Genomic DNA, 18,531 nt, shown 5'->3' with positions numbered 1-18,531 from the left:
TAGTTGTAATTATTCATTCAAAAGCTTAACACAAGTGTAACCATAGTCTTACTTTACGCTATAATTAGGGATTAAAGTAGCAGTTTATTGATCAATACTATATCCTGATCGTGTGTATCATTTTACATTTAAATAATTAAAATATATTTGGAAGAAATGTTTTATGCATATGCGATATGTTTTGTAAAGAAAAGTAATATTTAATTTAAATAAAATTGCATTTTCAGTTTGATTTTTAAAGCAATAATACCACAGTTAATTTCACAATAATTTTATTTTTCGAAATTGTTTTAATTTCGGTGAAGAAGAAAGGGATTAAAGCCCTAGTGATAAATATCAGTTCGCGTTTTGGCGGGTAGATGAATAACACAAAATTAGTAGGCTTACGTCAATTTGATTAGATGTGAGTACTAAGGTTGCTGAAAGTATGTTTACAATTAATTAAAATAGGATTAATTTTTATTTTCAATAGAATTAATAATTACTGAACGAAAGAGCCTAACTTAACGCCTAAGATTCTTTATGAACGATTGGTTAATAGTAAAGTGTATAAAATATGTTTGAAAGTGTCATTTTGTATTAACTTGTTCATTAATTTGCTGTTTCATTTTAAAATTATACACGTGATTTATTAATTAATGCTTAAACATAGATGGCAGTGTACTATTAGTAACACCAGTGAAAGTTGACATAACGAAGCATAAAATTGACAGGTTTGTGAAATACTACAAAATAACTATTCTTAGGAATAAGATACGATATTGAAAATATAAAAGTTGACTGTTGAGTTATTAGGTGTTGACTTGTAAATTTTGTTAATCATTCAATATAATGATTGTTTCATTCTGACTGTATAAGTGTATTGAAATTTGAATGAAAATTGAGTTTAATTCAGATTTGAACTTACTGTTATGTGCACTTTTTTATTTTTTAAAATATTTGTAGGTAGCATATATAGAAAAACGGAAATGGAATATTACCCTAAGCCTGGGGGGACTGCAGGTGAAATTCCTGAAAGTTTTCACATATCTGGTACATTAACTCAGGTAGCAATAATTAAACATTTTTCAGCATAATGAACTTTTAATCAAAAGGAAACTTTATGTATTTAATGTTCAGAGGTGGTAGCTTTGACTTTTTAAACTTAATCTGCTACTTAGATAATTAAGCAACACCAAAAAAATTACTCCAACCTTTTAATGTACGAATTCATGTATGTGTTACAGTGATTATTTCTACAATTATAATGACTTGATCATTAGTTTATTTAGTTATTAACACAAGTGGTAAATGGACAGATTAAACAATGTTTATATACATATTGCACAGTGGTTGAGTTACATGTGAAAATGTTTTTAGAACACTTTTAGGTCTAAATATCTTTGAATTCTTAAGGATGAGGCAAGCTAGCTGTGAGTAGAGTTTCTGTAATGTAGAGTTCAAGGTCTGAAGGTTTTGTGGTGATGATGGAGAAGTTGTCAAATGACATATTGTGACCTGTAGTTTCAGAATTGGATAGATGGCTAGATTTCAGTAGTTTGATAAGTTATTTTAATGAGTTTGTATGTTTGGTCAACTGTCTTCATTATTACAATATAAAACTATGAAATATTCTTTCTCATATATTTTAAAAAAGGAATTTTTGAAGTAAATTACAAATTTTGCTGCTGTAAAGAATTAAATACTTTAATGTTCCCCCAATTAAAAGAAAATTAAAACATCATACATTCCTACTTATGACAATAAAATATTTTATCATTATTATTTTGTGTGACAGTTGTGTAAAAAATCTTTGTGAAAGTTCACTTATTGTGTCAGAAAATATATCTAAACAATTAAAATAAAATAATGTTTTGTGTTTAAATAATGAAAGTTGTAATAAATTTACTTTGTAGCAAACTGTTGCACAATTTATCTTCATAGATGGTTCAAAGTAAACTTCCTGAACTTTTAATGTTAATTAATTCTAAAATTAACACTTGAGTATTTAATTTATAAGGTTAATAAAATTGTGTTGTTTCACATGTTCAGTTTTTGTTTCTTAAAGACCACCAATAAATTTGAACCATTTTGAATTATCACTAGGGTTTTTGAAGTTGTGGCTCATTGTAGAATCAAACTTAAAAATCTTAATGTAGTATTTATTAGACAAACTTTTATTCCTGTATCTTTAAAATAGGTGAATACGTGGCTGAAGGAAGTTTTTAATGGAGATCAAGTTCCACTGTATGAACTTTCAGAGACCACTATTAGCTACCTCGAAACACTAATGAACACTTGTCGTGAGAGAGACAAAAACATGAGACTCCTGCTTGAAAATATGAAACACTTTAAAACTGAGTATGTCGGAGAAAGTAAGTTTATGGAAGATTTATACTTATTTGTTTCAGTAGTTTGAGTGTTTTTTGAAAGTTATTTTTATCCAGATATTTCACTGTCTAGTTTTATAAGGTTAGTGTTTTTTGGTAACTTGTTGGGGAAGGTTTTAAATTAGAACAGCTTTATGATTTTCAGGAGAACATGTGAGTGGCATACTCCACCAGTGTGGAATATCGCGTGAAAACCTTCCCCAAAGTACACAGTTATGCATCCAAGCTTTAGCTGAAACTGGAGTTGCACTAGACGCCAGAACTCCATCTCTTATGTGGTAAGTTTGTGTATAGTTTTATGTACAAGTTAAGTTGACTTTATGACCTAAAGTTGAGTAAACTAAATAGTTTGAAATCTGAATTTTTACATTATAAATCCAGTTACTTTTTGGGTTTTGTCAATGTACTGTTAACAGCAAAACAAAGTGTACTTCTAAAATTTATTTAAAAAGTGACAGCTGTACAAAACTTGGTTATTTGTTCTCAGCCTGCTGTATGGATTGGCAGTAGCACAGAAAGAGTTATCAAAGACCACAGAGGACTGCAATGGTGAAGAAAGAAAGTCCAAGATTCAAGAAATCATGTCCAAGAAAGCATGGGAAAAAACTCAGCTGTTAAAAAAGTTGAAACCAGTTTATTTGTTTATTTAACATGTTATTTTATCACATATCACCAAGAATCTAGTATTTCTATACCAGTTTATATCACATATCACAAATAATCCAGTATTTCTTTTCCATGTTTATATCACATATCACCAAGAATCCAGTATTTCTAAACCATGTTTATATTTCTAAATCTTTTTTAAGCTAAATCTAGATGAAAGATAAAAATTCTTTCTTAATTTTCACTAACATACATCCTGGACAAGAATACTCCTCCATACATCCTGAACAAGAACATTCCTTAACCTTCCCTGACATATATCCTGGACCAGAACATTCCTTAACCTTCACTGACATACATCTTGGACCAGAACATTCCTTAACCTTCACTGACATAAATCCACCAGAACATTCCTTAACCTTCACTGACATACATCCTGGACCAGAACATTCCTTAACCTTCACTAACATACATTCTGGACTAGAACATTCCTTATCCTTCACTGACATAAATTTTGGACCAGAACATTCCTTATCCTTCACTGACATACATTCTGGACCAGAACATTCCTTATTCTTCACTGACATACATCCTGGACCATAACATTCCTTATCCTTCACTGATATAAATCCTGGACCAGAACATTCCTTATCCTTCACTGATATAAATCCTGGACCAGAACATTCCTTATACTTCACTGACATACATCCTGGACCAGAACATTCCTTATCCTTCACTATCATACATCCAGGATCAGAACATTCCTTAACCTTATTAATGCACATTGGACTAGGGAGCCAATAAATTTTTTACCCTCATTAACATTATAGATCAAGAATCCATTATCGTTCCTAATTTCTTTAACCTTTTCTGTACGGGCTAATGCATTTCACATACACCTTGACAGGGGAAAGACATTTATTCCAAAAACAATGTATCCCTGAGTGTTTCTCGAAAAATCTCAAAATATTTCATTATAGTATTTTGTACACAGGGAATGACATTATATTAATTGTCTTTTTAATAAATATTTATCCATAGTTGATAATTACACTCAAACTATTAACAATTTGAGTGCAAGGTTCATTATAAAAACAGTTTTTATCTTATAGTTTTCATATTTTCATAATTTCTAGAACCTTCTAAATGAATGTCAGACGTTTTTAAGTGGAAGTGTTTATGTTTTCCTTGTTTTTTACCACATCATTCACTAGCTATTTTTATTGACGTACAATATGTAGAATATCACCGAATATATTAGTTTGGTCATAATTTCAGGTCTTTTCCTCATATGTAGTTAATTGTTAATTTTCCTTTAATGTCCTTTACTGTTTATTGTTCTTCATTTTGACACAAGTCAACAGTGCCGTCTTGGCATGTTTCAGTCTCTGTGAACCTTTGGCAAAATTTGTATATAACACTTTTTATCTTAAGCCTTGACAACCAACACAAAGAATAGTCTATATATAAAAAATGTTTAAACCTTTTAATTATGCATTTTAAAATATAAATAATACATAATTAAACTGTATCTCTAACTGTAACATATTTAGGTAAGAAACAACTGTAAGTACAATAGTCAAACAAGCAGCCAACAATACCTCAGTCAATGGTGAAACTATGTATAAATTTCCAAATAATCGTTGTTTGACTGCAGTGTAAAATGAGCTCTTTGTAATGACTATACACACGTGTATGTAACGTGTAGGGTATGAAGCTCAAACTAATCTGTTGATGGAGGGCATTGCATCTGTTAGGGATCGAAAGAGTAATTGCTTGTTTTAACTACATTCATCCAGAAATCTTTGAAATGTACAAGTCGGAAGGTTAGAAAAGCATTTCATAGTCTAAATGTACATCTACAAATTATCATTGTATTCTTGAAGATATAGACAACCAAAGGAAAGAATTATCATTGGTCATGGGTCATGTGACAATAGATCTGAACTTTTAAGTAGTTTTTTGAAGGTTTCTTTGTCAATAAAGGACTTAAACTTATATAAAATAAAACTTTGAATCATAACATACATTATAATGATTTTATTCACATACATTGATAGTGAGGGTGCTTCAGTGAAGTATTGAATGTGACATGCAAGTGTATTTAAAGGAACGTCATCCGTATGGAAAAGGTTAATGCACATCCAATTTCAGAACCTTATGTAGCTTTGGTTAATATGCATCTAACTCAACAATCCAAAGAAGTTTTGTAACTCTTTAATGAACATTTTGGATTCACAATCCAACCAGCGTACTTAGACGTGATTTAAATATTGGAAAATAAACGTAAGAGAATGTGCCAGTCCTGTAAACAAAAGACAAACAAACCTGTTAATGACATAAATAAATTATTAATAACAAATACAACAAACATTGGCTGCAGTAACTAGTAAAATGTTAAGAAATACTGTTCATTTAAAAGATTTAGATTTAACATGACAAATCTTGTTTGTCTAATTGATTATATACTGTTAAGTTTTTATCATTGTCCACTCTTCAGTTATTGCCATGGACAGAAGTCGATATTACATAATCTTAACCTCTTTCAGTGACCTGGTCATGGTCAACAAGTGGGATGACCAGCAGAAGCCTCATCTGTCCAAGAAAGCAGAGCAAACAGAATTTTTGAGGAACAAAGTTAAAGAATACAAACAACAAATTAATGAATTTAGGGTAAAAATTATTAGTTGATAAATTTGTGGTTTTATTCAATTTAATTAGAGAGGAAACTGAAAGATATTAACATAGAACCACTACAATGGACATACAGTTTTTAATATGATTAGAAAAGATGCTGTATGTTGAAAGAAAAGATTTGGGCAGCTGTTTGCAGGTCTAGCTATGAAGACGTAACCACTTTAACTGACATACAGTTTTGAGTATCATCAGAAAACACCTGTATATTGTATGAACAAGACATGGCAACTGTTCACAAGACTTTTACTGGTGTCATGGAGTACATTGTTCATGCTCTTCTGAATGGAAGTTAGCTGAGAGAATAATTTCATTGTAAGCATCACAGGTGATGTTAATGTCTACCTCACCTGATAGACACTATGGATTAGCTGGGAAACACCACTGTGTGGGAATCTATGTCCCAGAAGAGAATGTATATCAGTACTGAAGTTAACCCTTGACTAGAAATGTGTACAAGATATACAATAACATTGGAAGTTACTGTGAACAGATCTTGTGGAGTTTTTTTATATCACTGTATGAAGTCTTGTTTGTGTTATATCACTGTGAAGTGAAGTGTGTTATATCACTGTGTGAAGTCTGTTGTTGTTTGTGTTATATCACTGTGTGAAGTCTTGTTGTTCGTGTTATATCAATGTGTGTAACCTGTATGTATTGTTATATCATTTTGTGTTTACATTGTTGATATTGTTATATCATTGTGTCTGATCTGTTTGTGTTGTTATATCACTGTGTGTTACCTTTTTGTGTTCGTACATCACTGTGTGCTTTTTGTGTTCGTACATCACTGTGTATAATCTGTTTGTGGTGTTATATCACTGTGTGTAACCTGTTTGTGGTGTTATATCACTGTGTGTAACCTGTTTGTGGTGTTATATCACATGTGTAACCTGTTTGTGGTGTTATATCACTGTGTATAATCTGTTTGTGGTGTTATATCACTGTGTATAATCTGTTTGTGGTGTTATATCACTGTGTATAATCTGTTTGTGGTGTTATATCACTGTGTATAACCTGTTTGTGGTGTTATATCACTGTGTATAATCTGTTGGTTCTGTTCTCTTACACATGTTAACTTTCTTTTCTCCAAAAGTTTCAAGACTGCTATGTACATAAATATAGTTATGTTTTATATATGTTGTACTGTAGTTATATTTTATATATGTTGTACAGTAGTTATATTTTATATATGTTGTACAGTAGTTATGTTTTATATATGTTGTACAGTAGTTATATTTTATATATGTTGTACTGTAGTTATATTTTATATATGTTGTACAGTAGTTATATTTTATATATGTTGTACTGTAGTTATGTTTTATATATGTTGTACTGTAGTTATGTTTTATATATGTTGTACAGTAGTTATATTTTATATATGTTGTACAGTAGTTATGTTTTATATATGTTGTACTGTAGTTATGTTTTATATATGTTGTACAGTAGTTATGTTTTATATATGTTGTACAGTAGTTATATTTTATATATGTTGTACAGTAGTTATTTTTTATATATGTTGTACAGTAGTTATGATTTTATATATGTTGTACAGTAGTTATATTTTATATATGTTGTACAGTAGTTATGTTTTATATATGTTGTACAGTAGTTATGTTTTATATATGTTGTACAGTAGTTATGTTTTATATATGTTGTACTAGTAGTTATGTTTTATATATGTTGTACTGTAGTTATGTTTTATATATGTTGTACTGTAGTTATGTTTTATATATGTTGTACTGTAGTTATATTTTATATATGTTGTACTGTAGTTATATTTTATATATGTTGTACTGTAGTTATGTTTTATATATGTTGTACTGTAGTTATGTTTTATATATGTTGTACAGTAGTTATATTTTATATCTGTTGTGTATTTTCCATTTTTTTTGTTAATTAATTATGTATTAGTTTTTAGAAAAATATTTTGCTTCAGAATAAGTTGTTAACAAAAACAGTGGTTTAACCAAAAACTGTCTGGAAACGAACTGTAAAACAAATCTATTAATATATGAGGACAGACTGTTCAGGTTTCTTCATGATAAATGTTCAGTGAGTAACAAGTAATTTTTCATTCAAATTGAAAGTGTGACACATTTCAAATGGCAAAAAGAATGTTGTTGTTTGGAAAAATATGTTGAATATTTGTATAAGAAGAAAATGTTTAGTTTTTTTGCCATCTGATAAATAAAAGTACTTTATAAAATGAAATGTTTGAGAGTGTGGTGTTCTAATGAATTGATGTTGTAATTTTGGCCAGGACTGTTTACATCAGAGAGGTTGGGAGAGAAACCTGAACCACCAAGAACTGGTTAAGACATCAGAGGTGAGTAATTATGTAAAAGTAATAAAAACTGTGGTTTCAAGGTTGACATCAGATGATTATTTTACTATATTTATTCTGTCAGAAATTGCCTCAATTCCAGTTATTGATTAAATGAATGATTTACATGTTTTAATATAGTAATAAATATGTTTACTTTTCATGAATCAAACAGAAATAATTTATATGTTCTGTTTGATGGTGAAGAGAGAGTTGAAGTTGGTTCTGTGTGGTCAAGATGTACATTATATCAAGTGCAAATTTAGCTTTGTTTTATGTTCTATTTTTACAGGAAATAAAGCAGTTTAAGAAAAAAATGAAAGAATTGAATTATAAACTGGAGAGTTATCTATCTTTGCCATCTGTAAGTATGGATAATAAACTAGAATTACTAACTGTAAGCAGTAATGTTAAAAACGTAGTTATTATGTAGTTTGTTTTTAATATATTTGTGTACTGAGTAGCCAGTTCATGTACTTGGACTGTCACCTCATGTAAAACAAACGTTGAACAATGATACCATCTCAGACTTGTAGTGGTTCTGCATAATTCGTTTTATTTTTTTGTAGCCAATCTTTAAGACCTCAGATAGAATACAGTGACTTTATAAACACACTGTACATCAACTAACTTGAACTTGCTGATCTAAAATTAGAATCCAAATTTATAAATCTCTTGTAAGTAATTACACAGGGTGTTCGGAAAGTCGCTGTGCACTTATATATTTATTAACAGACATGTTTCAATATAGAATACAGGAGGTAAATATGAATGACAATAAACAATGTTGAAAGTGACCCCCATTGGCATCAATACAGGCCTGGATCCTTCTTATTTTGTTTCTAAACACTGCTATCAGTTGCTGGCTTGAAATAGACTGAATAAAATATGATTACAAAACTGCACAGTGACTTTCCGAACACCCTGTAGTTTTATAATATTATTTATTCCAGGATCCATATTATGATAACTAGTCATTACTATATGAAATATACATATTTTGTAAGCAAATGAAAGTAATAATAATACTCCATTATTTTGATGTCTTGCATAATAATTTATCTCCACAGCTTATATATTTTCTAATTAATCATTTCTTTCTATGAAGGATCGTGATCTTGTGAAAATCAAGATAGAAGAAGCGAAGATGGTACTTAACGACTTAGAAAAGAAGATCTTTCAGAATGTAGAAAAATATTATGTGTAATTTATCTGTATTTAATGTCAGGCAAACTGTGTAATTAATCATGCTTTCATGTAATGTTTAGCTGTTTCTCATGAACCTTCAGGATAACTTGTCAAGAAAAGTAACTGTTTCAGTGAATTTAATATTTGTTTCTTGTTTTTTTTTCTCCACTATGTGTAGAGTGTGAAATAAATTATTTGTTGTGCATATTATTTTAACCAATCCAGAGTTTTCTACATGAGCATTTTGATGTTCAGTTGATACTATAAACATTTGCATCACTGGATACCTTTAAATAGTTCAATAAAATTATATTTTTAAATTTTGATACAGTTCTCTTTCACTTGACTGTAAACATTTTGAATGCAGTTATTAGATATTTTGTTAAGTTGACTAGCTGCCTTCCTTTCTTATTACTTCAAAAGTGGGAACAGCTGGTTCTCAAATTGTGTACAACATTTAGTAAAGAACTGTAAGGTTATGGAACTAATGGTGTTTGTCACAGTTATACCCTAATTTACACAAAGCTGATTCCAACAGGATATGCCCATTATTATGAACTTAAATGCCAGTATATATGTTTCTTTACATTTTACTTTCTGGTTCATTTTACTGAATATTGAACTTTATTTAAAATATTTTTAAATACATGCTTAACTGTCCTTTATTAACATTTCCTACGAAAGTGGGGCCTAATAGGCTCCAGAGCAACTTGAAAGGTTACTAATATTAGGCTAATAATTTTGTATTTAAATGATATTTAATGAAATGAAATCAAATGAAATGGCAATTTCATTTAAATACAAATTTATTAGCCTAATATTAATAACCTTTCAAGTTGCTCTGGGGCCTATTAGGCCCCACTTTCATAGGAGTGTTAAGGTGTTTATAATTTTTCAAAATAAAGATGGTTGTTTAATTACAAGATCTGTATTGTATAAATTACTATTTTTCCATAATATGACTAATTACATGCAGTGATTGTACAGTAAATGTGAGTAATACTTGAAGTTACTACACTTTTCTGCCTTTAGAAAACCATGACTACATTTAAAAATAACCATTGGTCACTTATTACTTTCAGAGGAGCAGAAGGCATGAATGTGTGAAGATGAATACACTAGCTGTACTTTGAGTTTTATATAATTATTAGTATTTTTGAAGAACAGAAGGCCTGAATGTGTGTGGTTGTAGCTTGGTTGTTCCTGGTATTATGAGGATTTCCTAAGTCACGTTTTGTGAATACGTTTGGTGGAGCAGTTGTAGCTCAGGCTGGCTTACCTAGCCTCACTTGTATCATGAGAAATGTTTTGTAAGTATTTGTTGAAGTTATTTTGATGTTTTGTGGGTGTTTATCATAATTGAACAGAGTTTGTTTCAGAAAAAAACATTACTTTTTTGTGGTAATACATAATTTGTCTACATAAAGTTGATAAGAAATTAAGCAAACTTTAAAAGTACCTTGAATATTCAGATAGTAGAATAATAAGTTTTGAAAGTGTTCCAGTATTTCCAAATATTATTCAAAATAAAGTTGTGATATGCCTGTTTATTTGTACATGCATGTATTCTTCATTCAGTACAAACATTCCAAAATAACTGAATTATCTGTCTATAACTTAAAATATTTTTTTGAAAAATACAAAGTTTGGAATAAATAACTTGTAACATGTAAAAACAATAAGATCTTAAAAAACTGAGAAAAATTCATAAATTAGTCAAAATATCATACTAAACATTGATAATTTATATATATTTGGGTTTATCGAGTCAATTGAATTCACCGATGTCGTATATAGTTTTACCGATGATAAATCGCAATCGTTTAAAATGTTTACATTTGAACAACAAACGGTATTACCAGTCAGTCGTATTACACGTAGCGTGATACGTTGTTAGTTTTCACATATTTTATTATTTTGACGATTTTGTTTGTTGTATGGTGGCGCTGAAAAATTTGTGGTCGTTTCTTGCTGTTAATTATACATAATGTTAATAAAAATCTAATTGTGTAGTACAAGAGATTATACGCTTCGGAGTGTTGTTTCGGTACCGTAACGTTTCTGTTTTATCCGCTGGAATAACTAACAGTGGGGACATGTTTAGAATCGGAAGTAAGAAGAATGCGAACAGGGAGTACACCTGTACAATCAGACTCATCAATGATAACGAAGTTATTCAATGCGAATTCCGGGTAAGATTAGGCCTAATACCGGCAGTTCTTAGTATCGTTGACGTACGTAAACAAAATAACCAGCATAACTGTTATTCCGGTTCCTCATAAACAACAAACTGGTAAAATTGTAATTTAGCGGCATATATTTCATATTAAGCTTTTCCGCTATAAAATCACGATTTTACTGTGGTTCTGATACATGCGATTGGTTAAATGTTGATTTTAAAAAAATTGTTAGAAATTGAAGTGAAATTGCGATTTTTATGCCCGAATGCTCAATACGGAAAAATAGGCTGCTAAACTACAAGTTTCAACTTCATAGACAATGCTTTCAACCCCAGTTTTCGCAATATTTTTATGTGAATTTAGAAGAAAGTTATAGGTAATATTTGAAATAAAATCTTACTTGTTTATTTTGTTGAATGACAGTTTTATTGTTACTAATATTAGGAACAAAATTAGCCTAGGTATTATTTTAATAATAGATACAAAAATATATATACAAACAGTATTACGTATTAAATTACAAATATCGAAAATAGGGCGAGTATTTATTGTCTAGTTATGCACACATAATATTTTAAATCATTTTGATTTAAATATAACAGTTGAAGGTACTTGAAATTGTAATAAGTAGTCAGAAAGACAAAAAAGTTAGTGTGTGATAATCTGATTTTAGGTTGTTCGGTAATAACTAAGATAAAGTTGTAGATTTTATTTTTGAAGAACCATCTGACCTCTTAGAACTGATGTAACAAACAACATTATATGAGTAAAACTGTTTATACCTTGTATGAAATTAAAAGTCAACATTGTAAGCTAAATAAATGTATTATTCTAAAATATAAACATTGTTTCATCTGTTAATTGTCATTGTTAAATGATATTTTTAATTCTAACACAATAACATAAGTTTTTGCCAGCTCAGGAGACTCAAGTGAGCCCAGAATATATCTGTCAAATTAATAGAGTAAAATAGTCTATAATAAAAGAGAAATAATTAAATTAGTAATGCAGACACTACACATACAAACACAGTGATGTATTCTTACTATAACTGAAAACAAAGTTAATTGAACATTATAACTACTGAATAAAACTTAGTTGAACATTACAGTATACAGTTAGAACAAACCAAGTTTATTTTTATAATAACTTTTGACAATGATAGTAAATTGTTATAACCACAACTCAAAACAACCGTATTTAAATGCTATTATAGTAATTACAACAACCACTACTTTGAATAAACCAAGTGAAGAATTAGAACTATAACTATAAACAAACCCATTAAAGGACTGTAACCACTACTTTGAATAAACTCAGTAAAGGACTGCAACCACTGCTTTGAACAAACTAGTGAACGATTGCAACCACTACTTTGAACAAAACCAGTGAAGGACTGCAACCACCACTTTGAACAAACCCAGAGAAGGAACACAACCACCACTTTAAACAAACCCAGAGAAGGAACACAACCACCAATTTAAACAAATCTAGAGAAGGACTACAACCACCACTTTGAACAAACCCAGAGAAGGACTGCAACTACCACTTTAAACAAACCCAGTGAAGGACTACAACCACCAATTTAAACAAACCCAGAGAAGGACTACAACTGCCACTTTGAACAAACCCAGAGAAGGATTACAACTACCACTTTAAACAAACCCAGTGAAGGACTACAACCACCATTTTAAACAAACCCAGTAAAGGACTATAACCACCAATTTAAACAAACCCAGAGAAGGACTACAACCACCACTTTGAACAAACCCAGAGAAGGACTACAAGTACCACTTTGAACAAACTCACTGAAGGACTACAACCAAAATTTTGAACACAAACAATGAAGGACTACAAACAGCACTACAATCATAAATCTGAATAAACCCAGTAAAGGACTATAACCATTACTTTGAACAAACACAACCATTACTATGAAAGAAGCACATGTCTATTAAATTAACAGAAGTGAATCAACACTATAGTGTTGTGAATTATTATCCTCCCAGGATGTGAAATGTTACCACTGGTGCCTCAGTTATAAAGAGTAAGGGAATGAAATGGTACCACTGGTGCCTCAGTTATAAAGAGTAAGGGAATGAAATGGTACCACTGGTGCCTTACTTATAAAGAGTAAGGGAATGAAATGTTACCACTGTTGCCTTACTTATAAAGAGTAAGGGAATGAAATGTTACCACTGGTGCCTTACTTATAAAGAGTAAGGGAATGAAATGTTACCACAGGTGCCTTACTTATAAAGAGTAAGGGAATGAAATATTACCACTGGTACCTTACTTATAAAGAGTAAGGAAATGAAATGTTACCACTGCTGCCTTACTTATAAAGAGTAAGGGAATGAAATGTTACCACTGTTGCCTTACTTATAAAGAGTAAGGGAATGAAATGTTACCACTGGTGCCTTACTTATAAAGAGTAAGGGAATGAAATGTTACCACTGGTGCCTTACTTATAAAGAGTAAGGGAATGAAATGTTACCACTGGTGCCTTACTTATAAAGAGTAAGGAAATGAAATGTTACCACTGCTGCCTTACTTATAAAGAGTAAGGGAATGAAATGTTACCACTGGTGCCTTACTTATAAAGAGTAAGGGAATGAAATGTTACCACTAGTGATTATTATATATAATTGTACTTATAAAGAGTAAGGAAATGAAATGTTAGACTTTTTCTTGAGTCTCTTGTATAAGTATGGTTTTCTAATTAGTTGTCTTACAAATACTTTGTTTTACTTATAATTTCAGAGTTGAAATAGGGAACTGTTTTACACATTGTTTTGAATGTCTCATGATAAGTCACTATGTGCAAGTGCCAAGAAAGCACACTTGAAGAAAGGAGGCAACTATAGTCAAAAGAGTATGTACATTCAGGTCATACATTTTAACTATCTGTAACTGAATATGTCTTCACTATTTTAACTGAAGATTTAACAAATTGTGTATTACAGCTTGTTATAGATAACAACTATTGTTTTAAAAATGTTTATTTAACATGAAATAAATAATGATTTACTATAGTTAATATGCATTAATTAAACATGTTGCTGAGAGATTAAACGAGAGATGCCAGAAGGGGTCCTGATGCTGAGAATTCTATCTCCTTTTTTTTTTTTTCTGAGTGCATGATAGACTCTCTGATACTTTGGCATGCTACTTGCTGGCACAAGAGTGTTATATCTTGAGGAAAGAGTGGCAACTGGTCTGTTGGCTCTGCTGCTGCTTCAAGTTGGTCAGCCTTCTTATTGTACTTGACACCAGCATAGCCTGGGACATACACAATGGTGGGAGATTTATCATGGAGATAAGGTGCAGTCTCTTTCAACCCATCAGGTAGCCAGTCGTTTTTGATTCTCTGCAACATTGCCATGGAGTTGGTAGCAAACACAACTGTGGTGACATCAGGGGATTCTTGGACAAGCCATCCAAGACAAGCCATGGTTGACAGCCTAAAGTTCCATCCTGGTGCTACTTGTGTAAAGGGTGCATGCTCCATACTTCTCAGTTAAGGGTGTGCCACCCATAAACACAGCAAATCTCCAACCTGCTCTCATGATCTCTGATGTAAACGAGATTTTCCTTCTAGCAGAGTTCCTGGAACATCTTCTGGCATGCCTCTTCTACTGCACCTTGAGGCCACTCTCTACAATATCTGTTGAACTTGACAATCACTGCAGGTTGGCACGGGCATTCCTCTTCTGCAGACCAAAGCCATGGAGGTTGGTTGAAAAGGGAATATGAATTACATATATTCTTGCAAGCCAGTGCAGGTACTTTAAGCTACGACTTCCTCTTTAGATGAGACCTAGGTGCTACTTCAAGTCTTGTGTGGCGTAGAAAACGTCTTTACTGGTCAGATGGTTCAGCAGTGAAAGAGTACCTTCTTGAAAGGATTTGAAGTCCATGCCTTCGATTTTGCCAAGCCTTGGCAAACAGTATGGCTCTTTGTGATGTTTGCTTGTCCTTGATTCTTGGGAGTTCAGTGAGATGATGGAGAACTGGCACTGGAGTTGATTTGGTGCAACCTGTGACGAGCCTGAGACGTGTTCTGCAGCCTTTCCAGCCTTCAGAGTTGGTTGTTGTTAAGTTGTGCCAGGGGCAGTGCGTGATCAACCACTGAAAGCACAAGGCTTCTGTACAGTATGTTCAAGTGACATTCCTCAGCATGCCTGCCTGCTGCAGCACAAAGGGCATTCATTCCTTTTGTGGCCCTGACAGTGAGCTCATTCACATGTTTGGAGAAGTTCCGTTGTCTGTCAAACACAATGTCCAGACAGCACAGTGAGTTCTCATGTTTAATATCTGTGCCTTCAATGGTTAGAATGGGAATATCTGATGTGTCAGCACTGTTACTGAGAGCAAGGAAGAGTGCTTTGGCCTTCTCTGGATTAATTAGCATGCCATTACCTTTACACCAGTCTCTTATGTGGTCCAGCCTGGGCTGAATCCTACTTGTGATCATTTCTGTAGATGTCCCACTGGTGTGAACCAAGATGTCATCAGCAAAAGCTTTGATTCTGATGCCAGGTTTGTCTAGTCTTGCTAGATCAAGGGTGTAAATGTTAAAAAGGACAGGTGACAGAGTTGTGAACCCTGTGTGAGGCCAATGCTTATGGTTTACCAGTCTGACCTCCATTCACCATGTTTCGTGATGACATGACCCTGGCTGAGGGCTGACGTAACCCAAAGTTGAGAGTTCCAAATGAAACATTTTGTCAGTGAGGAGAGGAAGTTGCACTGTATTGTAGGTATCTTCAAGAACAAGGGCAACTGTTAAAGTGTTCTCATACCATTCAGAACCAGACCACGTTTCTGCTGTGAAGCTGGCTGCATTGATCCAAGTTTCACGTTGAGGCCTGTATCCTCCAAGACCATCAGGAAGAAGGTGCTCAACCTGTTCGGTGATGTAGTGAGCAACAGCTCTCTCAAGGATCTTTCCAATAAAGTTCTGTACCACAATGATATGATATCCCATGCAGCTTTTGTGGTCTTTTCCTGGCTTTAGCACAGCACTTATTAAAGCATCTGTTGAGACTTCTGGGATGACTTCTGACTTTCAGCTCTGTTCACAAGCCTTTGCTAAGTTCTGGATCACCTGTTTGGCAGGTCTTTAATATTCTTGACAGTGATGCCATCTGGTCCAGGTGCTCCTTCTATGATGGTCCTGATGGCATCTATTATACTTTCCATGTTGAAACACTGCATGGGCTCACTCAACCATCTCTTCAGTGTGATTTCTGACCACTGTCCTGTGATCCTGGTCATTGTGACTACTTTGATGAATCTAGCAAGAAGGGCTTTTCCTTGGTTCTCATTAGTGAGTAGTACTTGTCCAGAGTTGCTGTACAAAGTGGTTCTTCCAGAAGACCTCCGACCTTTCAGCTTGATATGGAACTTCCAAAACTACTGGTGTTGAGGTTGGACTTATCACATAACCTATCCCATTGTGCTCTGATCGTTGTAGTTGTAATAGCTGCTATCTAACATACTACTTTTAAACGTGTATGTTATAATATCTGCTGCCTGACATACAACTTTTAAACATGTCAGGTGTAATATCTGCTACCTAACATACAACCTTTAAACATCTATGTTGTAATAGCTGCTGTTTATCATATAACTTTTAAACATGTATGTTGTAATAGCTGCTACCTAACATACAATTTTTAAACATGTATGTTGTAATAGCTGCTACCTAACATACAATTTTTAAACATGTATGTTGTAATAGCTGCTACCTAACATACAATTTTTAAACATGTATGTTGTAATAGCTGCTACCTAACATACATGTATGTTGTAATAGCTGCTACCTAACATTTTTAAACATGTATGTTGTAATAGCTGCTACCTAACATACAATTTTAAACGTGTATGTTGTAATAGCTGCTACCTAACATACATACGTGTATGTTGTAATAGCTTTAAACATTTTTAGTATGTATGTTGTAATAGCTGCTACCTAACATACAACTTTTAAAACATGTATGTTACCTAACATACAGTTTTTAAAATGTGTGTTTGTTTTAAACATGTATGTTGTAATAGCTGCTGTTTAACATATAACTTTTAAACATGTTGTAATAGCGTGTATGTTGTAATGCTGCTACCTAACATACAATACCTTAAATTTTTAATGTATGTTGTAATAGCTGCTACCTAACATACAATTTTTAAACATGTATGTTGTAATAGCTGCTACCTAACATACAATTTTTAAACATGTATGTTGTAATAGCTGCTACCTAACATACAATTTTTAAATGTGTGTTATTACAACAGATCTTTTTTTTTAAAGTAATGGTTATTAGTTTGTTTTATAAAAAGCTTATTTTTTGGGAGAGTTGTTTCCAGAATACAGAATTGTTATTTCTGACAGGTCCACTTACGACAGTTCCAGTTTACAAAGTTTTCAGCTTGTGAGTGTGACACCATATCTCTTTCTTCCAGTGATGTGTCTCCAACTTCTGGTAGCCCACTTGATGACATTCAGACATTTGAGAATATGCTGTAACATATGTGTACATATGTATGTGTTCTTATTTTACTAGGTTTAAAAACATTTGAGGATACACTGTAACATATACACTTGTGTTTTTTTATTCTAACAGATTTTAAAAACACTTGAGTGACTTTGGTTTGATTATTATCAGTATTTGGTTTTGTTTATATATAACAAATTCAGAAATTGTACTCGAATTTTTGAAATGTGGACTATTTTTTTCTAGTTTATATTACATTTTATTAAGATGATGGTTAAGGTTCCCATAGCTACATTGTCAGGTTACGCTCTTGACTTAACAGTATCTAGAGTATTGAATTAGTGAAAATGGAACCTCTTAGTTATTTTCTGAACAGTAAAAATAATAAAATAAACATTATTTTTAGAGATAGACAGAAAGCTTGTGTTTTTAAAGAGAGTTTACGTGTTTGAATTCAAGAGCTGATAGTTGACTGTCTTGTTTATATTTACTATAAACAAATCATATGATTGTCCATGGCTTGACAAGCTACAGCAGTGTTGGACAGTAACATCGAAGCGTGCTACAGTTTGAAAAGACTCTACACTCAACTGTCTGTCAATGTTGTTTTTACTGGTATAACTTAGATTTTACTTCTTTGATGTTGATTGTTTTATTATCTGGGTACTGGC

General features: G+C 32.1%; 2 protein-coding genes and 1 pseudogene across 8 annotated transcripts in view; 2 read left to right on the top strand and 1 right to left on the bottom strand.

Annotated features, from left to right (window-relative positions):
- The first annotated feature begins 288 nt into the window (after nucleotides 1–288).
- LOC143246850 (HAUS augmin-like complex subunit 1) lies at nucleotides 289–10,733 on the top strand. 5 transcript variants are annotated; one of them, XM_076494071.1, is made up of 9 exons: nucleotides 291–403; nucleotides 946–1,046; nucleotides 2,180–2,354; nucleotides 2,515–2,647; nucleotides 2,857–2,991; nucleotides 5,525–5,648; nucleotides 7,933–7,998; nucleotides 8,288–8,359; nucleotides 9,104–10,733. In XM_076494071.1, exons 2-9 carry the CDS (start codon nucleotides 969–971, stop codon nucleotides 9,200–9,202), a joined length of 882 nt encoding a protein of 293 aa, XP_076350186.1. In that variant the 5' UTR covers nucleotides 291–403; nucleotides 946–968; the 3' UTR covers nucleotides 9,203–10,733. The 5 variants fall into 5 exon arrangements, with proteins under 5 accessions (XP_076350190.1, XP_076350186.1, XP_076350189.1 ...); XM_076494072.1 differs by having other exon boundaries at nucleotides 315–425; XM_076494073.1 differs by lacking the exon at nucleotides 291–403 and adding an exon at nucleotides 665–713.
- LOC143246852 (uncharacterized) lies at nucleotides 3,006–17,886 on the bottom strand. Of its 2 annotated transcripts, none has more exons than XM_076494077.1 (3): nucleotides 17,768–17,886; nucleotides 3,395–5,280; nucleotides 3,006–3,358 (listed from the first exon to the last, which is right to left on the bottom strand). In XM_076494077.1, exons 2-3 carry the CDS (start codon nucleotides 3,758–3,760, stop codon nucleotides 3,185–3,187), a joined length of 540 nt encoding a protein of 179 aa, XP_076350192.1. In that variant the 5' UTR covers nucleotides 3,761–5,280; nucleotides 17,768–17,886; the 3' UTR covers nucleotides 3,006–3,184. The 2 variants fall into 2 exon arrangements, with proteins under 2 accessions (XP_076350192.1, XP_076350191.1); XM_076494076.1 differs by having other exon boundaries at nucleotides 3,041–3,102; nucleotides 3,146–5,280.
- The window catches only part of LOC143246854 (uncharacterized), a 66,530-nt pseudogene continuing 58,963 nt past the window's right edge, over nucleotides 10,965–18,531 (top strand). The window contains exons 1-2 of the transcript XR_013026204.1: nucleotides 10,965–11,375; nucleotides 17,758–17,897. The product of XR_013026204.1 is annotated as an uncharacterized LOC143246854 (transcript). The remainder of the gene's footprint in view (nucleotides 11,376–17,757; nucleotides 17,898–18,531) is intronic.

This window comes from Tachypleus tridentatus, chromosome 3, assembly GCF_004210375.1.
Source record: "Tachypleus tridentatus isolate NWPU-2018 chromosome 3, ASM421037v1, whole genome shotgun sequence".
Classification (NCBI taxonomy): domain Eukaryota; kingdom Metazoa; phylum Arthropoda; class Merostomata; order Xiphosura; family Limulidae; genus Tachypleus; species Tachypleus tridentatus.
Note: the sequence above shows the minus strand (reverse complement) of the source record. Positions and strands in the feature narration are given on the sequence as shown.